Source organism: Babylonia areolata, chromosome 14 (assembly GCF_041734735.1).
Source record: "Babylonia areolata isolate BAREFJ2019XMU chromosome 14, ASM4173473v1, whole genome shotgun sequence".
Classification (NCBI taxonomy): domain Eukaryota; kingdom Metazoa; phylum Mollusca; class Gastropoda; order Neogastropoda; family Buccinidae; genus Babylonia; species Babylonia areolata.
Genome location: NC_134889.1, coordinates 23378557 through 23390626, shown reverse-complemented (window position 1 = coordinate 23390626; position 12070 = coordinate 23378557). Strand labels below are relative to the sequence as shown.

The following is a 12070-nucleotide window of genomic DNA, read 5'->3' as shown; positions in this document are numbered from 1 at the left end:
GGGGAGGGAGTTTGCAGTATAGTCAGAGGTTGGTTGGGGGGAGGGAGTTTGCAGTATGGTCAGACAGGTTGGTGGAGAGAGGGAGTTTGCAGTATGGTCAGAGGTTGGTTGGGGGGAGGGAGTTTGCAGTATGGTCAGATAGGTTGGTGGGGGGGGAAGGAGTTTGCAGTATGGTCAGATAGGTTGGTGGGGGGGGAAGGAGTTTGCAGTATGGTCAGATAGGTTGGTGGGAGGGAGGGAGTTTGCAGTATGGTCAGATAGGTTGGTGGGAGGGAGGGAGTTTGCAGTATGGTCAGATAGGTTGGTGGGGGGGGAGGGAGTTTGCAGTATGGTCAGATAGGTTGGTGGGAGGGAGGGAGTTTGCAGTATGGTCAGATAGGTTGGTGGGAGGGAGGGAGTTTGCAGTATGGTCAGATAGGTTGGTGGAGAGAGGGAGTTTGCAGTATGGTCAGATAGGTTGGTGGGGTGGAGGGAGTTTGCAGTATGGTCAGATAGGTTGGTGGGAGGGAGGGAGTTTGCAGTATGGTCAGATAGGTTGGTGGGGAGGAGGGAGTTTGCAGTATGGTCAGATAGGTTGGTGGGGGGGAGGAACAAATAACCAGAGGGGGATCAGGTGGGAGAAAAAAAAAAGGAAAAAAAAAAACCCAGGCATAGTTTTTGTAAACAGGATCTGAGCCTTGATACTTGAGTGTTTCATTGTTGGTTGGTTGAGAGAGACTTCGCAGTATGGTCAGATGTGTTGATGTGTTGGTGGGGAGGGGGATCGGGGGACAATAACCAGAAGGGTGTCTGGTTTTGGAGGGGGTGGGGAGGGGTGGGAGGACAAACTTCTTTTCTTTTTTTTCTTGAGACATAGTTTTTGTAAACAGAATCTGAAGCATGATACTGGAGTGTTTCATTACTGGTTGGTAAAGAGAGAATTTGCAGTATGGTCAGATGTGTTGGCAGGGGGCACAATAACCGGAGGAGAGTCTAGTGGGGAAAAAAATATTTTTTAAATTGTTTAAAGGCACAGTGCTTATAAACAGGATCTAAAGCTTCATACAAATGTGTGTAGTTATTGGTTGGTAGACAGGTAGTTTTCAGTATGGTCAGATCTTTACCATGCTGGTTTTCTTTTTAAAATGAGTATACATTTAGGTTTATACAACAGTATTGTCATGAAACAAAAATGAGCATGTGATTGCATCACTGTCAAAAACAATGCTGGATACATTTTCACTTTATTTATTCATTCAGTCAGTCAGTCAGACAGTCAGTCATTTGTTCTGTCTTTCTAACACACACACACACACACACACTGACCACTGATGTCCAGGTAGGTGCGGGCAGTCTGTGAGCCGGCCACATTGGAGGCGTTACACACGTACTCTCCCTCTGAATAGGTGCTGGCCCGAGGTACCTCCAGTGTCACATTGGCAGAGTCGCTGAAAGAAAAGAAATGAATGTAAGAAGAACTTGTACAATTTTAAAACCTTTATTTTAAAAACTGTCTTTGCATACAGACACAGACGCGTACACACACACACACACACAATGTATGAGTATATGTGTACATGACTGAAACCTATTTGAATGACACAGGGAACAAATGATGAGCACCCAAATGGCTGCTGTCAGTCGGCTCTTCCCAGCTAGGCAGCCTGTTGAGCAAATGACTCAGTGTTTGTAAAGCGCTTACAGTTTGGTCTCCGACCGAGGGTAAGTGCTATACAAGTATCCATATCATCATCATCCACACACACACACACTCACTCACATACAAACAACACACATGCACACACACAGCAACAACAAGAAGATGATCCACCTGATCATCGCCAAAGACGTGGAACAAGCTCCCTGATAACCTCCATCATTCTGATTCCCTCGCATCTTTTAAATCTCGTCTCAAAACTCACCTTTTCCCTCAGCAGTAAGTTCAATTGTGGCAGGTCCACTTCCTTTGCTTTAGCTGTGCTTGACTATGTGTGTATACATATGTATGTGTACATAACTACATGCATGTATATGAATGTGTACTGTGTGTGCGTGCATTTATGTAAGTTTGTGCATGCCTATGTGTGCGTATGTGTTAGGGTAGCTGTTAGATACACATATATGTTAAAATGTATGTATGCAGTGTGTGTGTGTGTGTGTGTGTGGGTAGTCACATTTTGGTGTATGTAACAAAGATATAATGTTTTATGTTAACAAAAGCGTTTTTGTAAAGCAGCTAGAGCAGATTTCTGGATAGTGTGCTATATAAGTATCCATTATTATTATTATTATAAGAAGAGATCAAAGCCTTGCTGCTGCTTGTTGTCACAGAACCACTGCACAGTGTAGGGCACCAGATTGGGTAACTTGTACCTTTTTTTAAAAAAAAAAACATATTTACACACACACAAACCACACACACACACACACACAAACCACACATAACACACACACAAACTACACACACACACACAAACCACACACACACAAACTACACACACACACACACAAACTACACACACACACACACACACACACTGCACACGCACACACACACACACTGCACACACACACACACCCACACACACACAAACTACACACACACACACACACACACACACACACAAACTACACACACACACACACACACACACACACACACACACACACACACACAAACACAAAAACACACAAACCAACCAACCAACCAACCAACCACACACCCACCCACCCCACCCACACAAACAAACAAACAAACAAACAAAAGCAACACCAACAACAACAGGATGATCCACCTGAAGAAGAGATCAAAGCCTTGCTGCTTGTCGTCACGGAACCACTGCACAGTGTAGGGCACCAGGCTATGGACCTTGCAGGTCAGGACGGCAGTCTGGTCGTAGAAGCCTTTGGTGACGTCCGGCATGAAGACGCTGGGGGCCTTGGGAGCCTGGGGGCTGATGGCGGTCGGGGTGATGCGCTGCAGAGCGTAGCCCTTCTCGTCTTTCCCTGTCACCTGGGGACCACAGGGGGAACAGGGCACAACTGACTTGAGACCAACGAAGCAAAACAAATATTTACATACAAAAAAAAAAAGAAGATATAATCTTATCTTTTTCTTGCATCTGACATATCACAGAACAGATTGAGACAAATGGAGCAAACAAAAACATACGGGAAAAAGAGAATATATATATATATATATATAGATAGATAGATAGATAAATATAGCTATACGTACATACATATATATATATATATATATATATATATATATATATATATATATATGGTTCTTGGGGGGTTTTTTTCAGTTTATTTTCTCATCTTTTTCTTGCATCTGGGATATCACAGAACAGATTGAGACAGACAGAACAAGAACATACAGAAAAAAAATTAATAACAATATATATATATATATATATATATATATATATATATACATATACATATGTATAGTTTATCTTCCTATTTTCTCCTTGCATCTGGGATATCAGAGTAAACAGCAGAATATGAGACATACACATGTCCATGAAATACAGATATCATCATTTATAACTTATGACTAAACACTTGGAATACATCAGAATATATATATATATATATATATATATATATATATATATATATATATATATATATATATAACTACCTGTAATTGTTCTGTTTCGTTACACCATTCGTTAACTGACTGTCCAAATTTTCACAATGAAATACAAAAGCAGAGCCATAGGTTAAAGCACAAAATGCATTCATTTATTCAATGTGTTTGCAGTATTCCCAGCGATCTGGAATGTCAAACGCCGAAGTCATAAACCGCTGTGTAACAGTTAACTGATCACAGTTTCTTTCACTGACAGATAATAGGACTAACTGCTGCTCCACCCAGCGCCAATACAAAAGCAGAGCCATAGGTTAAAGCACAAAATGCATTCATTTATTCAGTGTGTTTGCATTATTCCCAGCAATCTGGAATGTCAAACGCTGAAGTCTTCTTCTTCTTCTTCTGCGTTCACTCGTATGCACACGAGTGGGCTTTCACGTGTATGACCGTTTTTACCCCGCCATGTAGGCAGCCACACTCCGTTTTCGGGGGAGTGCATGCTGGGTATGTTCTTGTTTCCATAACCCACCGAACGCTGACATGGATTACAGGATCTTTAACGTGCGTATTTGATCTTCTGCTTGCATATACACACGAAGGGGGTTCAGGCACTAGCAGGTCTGCACATATGTTGACCTGGGAGATCGTAAAAATCTCCACCCTTTACCCACCAGGCGCCGTCACCGTGATTCGAACCCGGGACCCTCAGATTGACAGTCCAACGCTTTAACCACTCGGCTATTGGTTCCCGTCAAACGCTGAAGTCATAAACCACTGTGTAAGAGTCAACTGATCACAGTTTCTTTCACTGACAGATAATAGGACTAACTGCTGCTCCACCCAGTGCCGCACTACTCCACTGTCAGCTTCCCTTTCTTCTGTTCCCCTCTTCTTCCCACGGCTGACTCACCCTGAGGATTCGAACCTGGGCCAATCTGAGGGTCCCGGGTTCGAATCACGGTGACGGCGCCTGGTGGGTAAAGGGTGGAGATTTTTACCATCTCCCAGGTCAACATATGTGCAGACCTGCTTAGTGCCTGAACCCCCTTCGTGTGTATATGCAAGCAGAAGATCAAATGCGCACGTTAAAGATCCTGTAATCCATGTCAGCGATCGGTGGGTTATGGAAACAAGAACATACCCAGCATGCACACCCCCGAAAACGGAGTATGGCTGCCTACATGGCGGGGTAAAAACGGTCATACACGTAAAAGCCCACTTGTGTGCATACGAGTGAACGCAGAAGAAGAAGAAGAAGAACCTGGGCCTTCGCAGACACACAGGCAGAATGGTTAAAATGTTTATCTGCCAATGTGGTGAGCTGTGATGAAGGTCTGTGTTCAATATTTTATTTTACCAGGGAAATGAGATAAAAGCAATATGCTTTATTTTTTCCACCCAATTTTTTTTTTACATGCTTTTTTTTTTTTTTTTTTTAAACCATATTGCCACCTTCTTCCCCACATCCAACTCACCCTGAACATTTGAACCCAGACCCTCCCTCACAGGCACTGTATTGGTAGATAAGCATTCTAACCATTCTGCCACCTTCATGCTTGGTGCATATTTGTTATGCATGTGTGGGTGTACGTGTGAATGTGTGTCTTCATGTTTTACATTTATTTGCTTATTTATCATCATTGTCTTTTTTTGTCTTTTTTTTATTATTATTATTATTATTACTACTACCTTTTTTATATTATAATAATTATTTATTTATTTATTTATTTATGTAAGCTTATCTACTATTTATTCACCTTTATTTATTTTTTTTTCTCAAGGCCTGACTAAGCGCGTTGGGTTACACTGCTGGTCAGGCATCTGCTTGGCAGATGTGGTGTAGCGTATATGGATTTGTCCGAACGCAGTGACGCCTCCTTGAGCTACTGAAACTGAAACTGAAACTGCCACCTTCTTCCCAAGGCCGACTCACCCCAAGGATTTGAAAAAAAAAAACACCCAGACCCTCACAGACACTTGTACTGGCCAGATAAGCGTTTTAACCATTCTAAGCGTTTTCAACCACTCCGCCACCATCTTCCCAATGGCCGACTCACCCCGAGGATTTGAAAAAAAACCAAACCCAGACCCGCAATGACAGACACTGTACTGGCAGGTAAGTGTCTGTTTCAACCATCCTGCCACCTTCTACTCCCCACAGCTGACAACCCAGACCCGCAATGACAGACACTGTACTGGCAGGTAAGTGTTTGTTTCAACCATCCTGCCACCTTCTACTCCCCACAGCTGACAACCCAGACCCGCAATGACAAGACTCTACTCCCCACAGCTGACAACCCAGACCCGCAATGACAAGACTACTCCCCACAGCTGACAACCCAGACCCGCAATGGCAAGACACTGTACTGGCAGGTATGTGCCTGTTTCAACCATCCTGCCACCTTCTACTCCCCACAGCTGACAACCCAGACCCACAATGACAAGACTCTACTCCCCACAGCTGACAACCCAGACCCGCAATGACAGACACTGTACTGGCAGGTAAGTGTCTGTTTCAACCATCCTGCCACCTTCTACTCCCCACAGCTGACAACCCAGACCCGCAATGACAAGACATTGTACTGGCAGGTAAGTGTCTGTTTTAACCATCCTACCACCTTCTACTCCCCACAGCTGACAACCCAGACCCGCAATGACAGACACTGTACTGGCAAGTGAGTGTCTGTTTCAACCATCCTGCCACCTTCTACTGCCCACAGCTGACAACCCAGACCCTCAATGACAGACAGTGTACTGGCAGATAAGTGTCTGTTTCAATACCCGCAATGACAGGCACTGTACTGGCAGGTAAGTGTCTGTTTCAACCATCCTGCCACCTTCTACTCCCCACAGCTGACAACCCAGACCCTCAATGACAAGACTACTCCCCACAGCTGACAACCCAGACCCGCAATGGCAAGACTACTCCCCACAGCTGACAACCCAGACCCGCAATGACAAGACACTGTACTGGCAGGTAAGTGTTTGTTTCAACCATCCTGCCACCTTCTACTCCCCACAGCTGACAACCCAGACCCGCAATGACAGACACTGTACTGGCAGGTGTTTGTTTGTTTTAACCATCCTGCGACCTTCTACTCCCCTCAGCTGACAACCCAGACCCACAACAGACACTGTACTGGCAGGTAAGTGTCTGTTTCAACCATCCTGCCACCTTCTACTCCCCACAGCTGACAACCCAGACCCGCAATGACAGACACTGTACTGGCAGGTAAGTGTTTATTTGTTTCAACCATCCTGCCACCTTCTACTCCCCACAGCTGACAACCCAGACCCACAATGACAGACACTGTACTGGCAGGTAAGTGTTTCAACCATCCTGCCACCTTCTACTCGCCACAGCTGACAACCCAGACCCTCAATGACAGACACTGTACTGGCAGGTAAGTGTTTGTTTCAACCATCCTGCCACCTTCTACTCCCCACAGCTGACAACCCAGACCCGTAATGACAAGACTACTCCCCACAGCTGACAACCCAGACCCGCAATGACAAGACGCTGTACTGGCAGATAAGCGTCTGTTTCAACCATCCTGCCACCTTCTACTCCCCACAGCCGACCCACTGACTGACCCTGACGTAGAAGAACTGGTCCGGGGGGATGAAGGAGGTGACGTTGTAGAGCGAGGGCTGCTGGGGGTCCTGCACCATGGGGAACTTGGCGATGGGGCGGCCCCTCAGGTCCACCAGCTCCATGTTGGACAGGCGCGCCGGGTGGTCCACGTTGGTGGCGTTGATCAACACATGGGTCGGCACACCTGTTGAGGGGTGGGGGAGTGAGGGAGTAGGGGGGGTCGGGGGGGGGGGGGGAGGTTGTGGAGGGTTGGGGGGATGGGGTGGGGGGGGGGGGGGGGGGCACACAGGATTAGTCAGGTTTTATGGCCAAAGGATTGTACTGTCACTATGTTGCTGTTTTGAGTTTGTTTGTTTTTCTTCTTCTTCTTCATTTTCTTCTACTTCTTTTTTTTTTTTTTTTTTTTTTTGTTCACTTGTGTAAACATAGTGAGTCCATGTTATAACCCTGTGTTCGGTTGTGTGTGTGTGTGTGTGTGTGTGTGTGTGTGTGTGTGTGTGAGTGTGTGTGTATGTGTGTGTGTCCATGGTAAACTTCAACATTGCCATTTTCTCTGGAAATACTTTGTCTGCCAATACCAAATTTGGCTCAAGCACTGAAGGAAGTTAAGTTTTATGCCAAGGATTATGCTTACTGACACTAAGCTGAGCATCTTTGTTTTCTTTTCTTTTTGTTGACAATTTATGAGGGCACATTGTAAAGTTTTACAAGGATTGTTCTTACTGCCAGTATGATCAGTATCTTCTTTTTTTAACAGTTTGTGAGGAAAAACTATTAAGTTTTACACCTGGGATTGTGCTTACTACCACTATGTTAAATATCTTGTTTATATAATGTATATTTGTTGCTGCAGTTTTGTTGGCAATCTGTCAGGGCACACAGTTAAGTTTTACATCAAGGACTGTACTGACTGCCACTATGTTCAGAATCTTCTTTCGGGAGGACAATTCATCAGGGCACACAGTTAAAGTTCTATACAAAAGATTATGCTAACTGACACTAGGTTGAGTATCTTCTTTATTTTTGTGGTGGGACAATTTTTTCAGGGCACATAGTTTAAGTTTTACATCAAAGAAAACAGTTTGGAATGACTTGGTGCATTCCATTCTTTTGAATAACAGTGTTGAAATCTTTTGAAATAATTAACTACTCACTGTTTATGAATGCCATGTCACAGGTCAGGGTCACTGCAGGGATAGTCCATCACGCCTTGTGGACGTTACTTTGTCACCAATTTGTTTTTTCATCATTTTGCAGGGATAGGCCATCACGCCTTGTGGACGTTACTTTGTCACCAATTTGTTTTTTTCATCATTTTATTTACTGTCCATTACACACTGGCATGAAGGTCAGTAACAAAGAACAGCCACTCTTTGTCTGTTTTGGTCAGTCTCTGAATGGTACCCCTGGTGTACTTCAGGGTCCCGAGTTGTCCTTCCATGACCAATTTGTGGACTGATTTCAATACAACTTCTCAACTTTTCCCATCAATTTACCAACAAAATTTTTTTTTTTTTTAAACAAAACAAAAAAAACAACCTATCTCTTCCACAGTACCTTGGACAGGCCGGAGTCGGGTGTCGCTGAAGTCCCTGGTGGGGTACTTGGAGAAGCCGATGGCAAAGTCTGTGGTGCTGAGACCCGTGACCCGCACCGAGTGCGGGGAGGAGCTGCCCACCCGGAAGCGCCAGGTACCCGGGGTGGGGTTCTTGACGTTGACGATCTGCACGTTCTTGATGCTCAGCAGCTCCTTCACCCCGGACGACTTGGTGCGGCGCGCCCCTGTATGTACAGTCAGTCACTCTCAGTGATGTTACATGTCATGTATATACAAGTGAGTGTGTGTGTGTGTGTGCGCACATGTACGTATGTGTGTGCGTACATGTGTGTGTGTGTGTGTGTGTGTGTGTGTGTGTATTTGTGTGTGTGTGACCTCTTTCACCGCAGACGACTTGGCACGGCGCGCCCCTGTATATACAGTCAGTCCCTCTCAGTGATGATACATGTGTCATGTATATACAAGTGTGTGTGTGTGTGTATGTGTGTGTGTGTGTGTGTGTGTGTGTGTGTGTGTGTGTGTGTGTGTGTGTGTGTGTGTGACCTCTTTCACTGCGGAGGACTTGGTGCGGCGCGCCCCTGTATATACAGTCAGTCACTCTCAGTGATGTTACATGTCATGTATATACAAGTGAGTGTGTGTGTGTGTGTGCGCGCACATGCACGTATGTGTGTGCGTACATGTGTGTGTGTGTGTGTGTGTGTATTTGTGTGTGTGTGACCTCTTTCACCGCGGACGACTTGGCACGGCGCGCCCCTGTATATACAGTCAGTCCCTCTCAGTGATGATACATGTGTCATGTATATACAAGTAAGTGTGTGTGTGTGTGTGTGTGTGTGTGTGTGTGTGTGTGTGTGTGTTTGTGTGACCTCTTTCACCGCGGACGACTTGGTGCGGCGCGCCCCTGTATATACAGTCAGTCCCTCTCAGTGATGATACATGTCATGTATATACAAGTGAGTATGTGTGTGTGTGTGTGTGCGCGCGCGCGCGTATGTGTGTGCGTACATGTGTGTGTGTGTGTGTGTGTGTGTGTGTGTGTGTGTGTGTGTGTGTGTGTGTGTGTGTTTGTGTGTGTGTGACCTCTTTCACTGCGGACGACTTGGTGCGGTGTGCCCCTGTATATACAGTCAGTCACTCTCAGTGATGTTACATGTGTCATGTATATACGAGAGTGTGTGTGTGTGTGTGCGCGCGCGCGCGTATGTGTGTGTGTGCTTGATGATGTGTGCATGTATACATGTGTATGTGTACTATACAAATGCATGTATGTGTGTGTTTTTGTATGTTTGTTGAGTGTGAGTGAGTGAGTAAGTGTGTGTGTGTGTGTGTGTGTGTGTGTGTGTGTGTGTGTGTGTGTTCACATTTTACCCCATGTAGTTTTTAACCCCAAACGGGGTGTGGACATATAAAAAGTATTTTACCTACGCAAAGTTTTTACCCAAAATGGAGGGGGGGTGTGTGTTCATTTACATGTTTTTTTACCTTATGCAAAGTTTTAAGGGCATTTACAAGGTATCTTATTCTACGCAAAGCTTTTAATCCAAAATGGTAGGGGTGGGCGTTTACAAGGTATTACATCATTTTGAAGTTTTTAGCCCTAAATGGGGTATGTGCAGAGCAACGAATGCTGGATACCTGACATTTACAAGCTTAACAATTCATCATGTATAACTTTACAAGGTGGTCTACACAGTTCATCATGTATAAATATTTTTACAAGGTGGTTTACAGTTCATCATGTATAACTTTTTTTACAAGGTGGTTTACAGTTCATCATGTATAACCATTTTTACAAGGTGGTTTACAGTTCATCATGTATAACCATTTTTACAAGGTGGTCTGCAGTCCATCATGTATAACCATTTTTACAAGGTGGTTTACAGTTCATCATGAATAACCATTTTTACAAGGTGGTTTACAGTTCATCATGAATAACCATTTTTACAAGGTGGTTTACAGTTCATCATGTATAACCATTTTTACAAGGTGGTTTACAGTTCATCATGTATAACCATTTTTACAAGGTGGTTTACAGTTCATCATGTATAACCATTTTTACAAGGTGGTTTACAGTTCATCATGTATAACTATTTTTACAAGGTGGTTTACAGTTCATCATGTATAACCATTTTTACAAGGTGGTTTACAGTTCATCATGTATAACCATTTTTACAAGGTGGTTTATAGTCCATAATGTATAACCATTTTTACAAGGTGGTTTACAATTCATCATGTATAACCATTTTTACAAGGTGGTTTACAGTTCATCATGTATAACCATTTTTACAAGGTGGTTTACAATCCATCATGTATAACCATTTTTACAAGGTGGTTTACAGTTCATCATGTATAACCATTTTTACAAGGTGGTTTACAATTCATCATGTATAACCATTTTTACAAGGTGGTTTACAATTCATTGTGTATAACCTTTTTTGCAAGGTGGATTACAGTTAATCGTGTATAACCATTTTTGCAAGGTGGTTTACAGTTCATCATGTATAACCATTTTTACAAGGTGGTTTACAGTTCATCATGTATAACCATTTTTACAAGGTGGTTTACAGTTCATCATGTATAACCATTTTTACAAGGTGGTTTACAGTTCATCATGTATAACCATTTTTGCAAGGTGGTTTACAGTTAATCATGTATAACCATTTTTACAAGGTGGTTTACAGTTCATCATGTATAACCATTTTTACAAGGTGGTTTACAATTCATTGTGTATAACCTTTTTTGCAAGGTGGATTACAGTTAATCGTGTATAACCATTTTTGCAAGGTGGTTTACAGTTCATCATGTATAACCATTTTTACAAGGTGGTTTACAGTTCATCATGTATAACCATTTTTACAAGGTGGTTTACAGTTCATCATATATAACCATTTTTACAAGGTGGTTTACAGTTCATCATGTATAACTATTTTTACAAGGTGGTTTACAGTTCATCATGTATAACCATTTTTACAAGGTGGTTTACACTTCATCATGTATAACCATTTTTACAAGGTGGTTTATAGTCCATAATGTATAACCATTTTTACAAGGTGGTTTACAATTCATCATGTATAACCATTTTTACAAGGTGGTTTACAGTTCATCATGTATAACCATTTTTACAAGGTGGTTTACAATCCATCATGTATAACCATTTTTACAAGGTGGTTTACAGTTCATCATGTATAACCATTTTTACAAGGTGGTTTACAATTCATCATGTATAATCATTTTTACAAGGTGGTTTACAGTTCATCATGTATAACCATTTTTGCAAGGTGGTTTACAGTTAATCATGTATAACCATTTTTACAAGGTGGTTTACAGTTCATCA

At 43.1% G+C, this 12070-nt stretch overlaps 1 protein-coding gene across 2 annotated transcripts in view; it reads right to left on the bottom strand.

Moving 5' to 3' along the window:
- LOC143289929 (hemicentin-1-like) overlaps positions 1–12070 on the bottom strand; it is a 226991-nt gene that overhangs the window by 143548 nt on the left and 71373 nt on the right. For both annotated transcript variants that reach the window (XM_076599184.1, XM_076599186.1), the window contains exons 6-9: positions 8733–8957; positions 7175–7359; positions 2775–2992; positions 1306–1427 (exon numbers count right to left, since the gene is read on the bottom strand). In XM_076599184.1, the coding sequence (XP_076455299.1) occupies positions 1306–1427; positions 2775–2992; positions 7175–7359; positions 8733–8957 (750 nt within the window). The remainder of the gene's footprint in view (positions 1–1305; positions 1428–2774; positions 2993–7174; positions 7360–8732; positions 8958–12070) is intronic.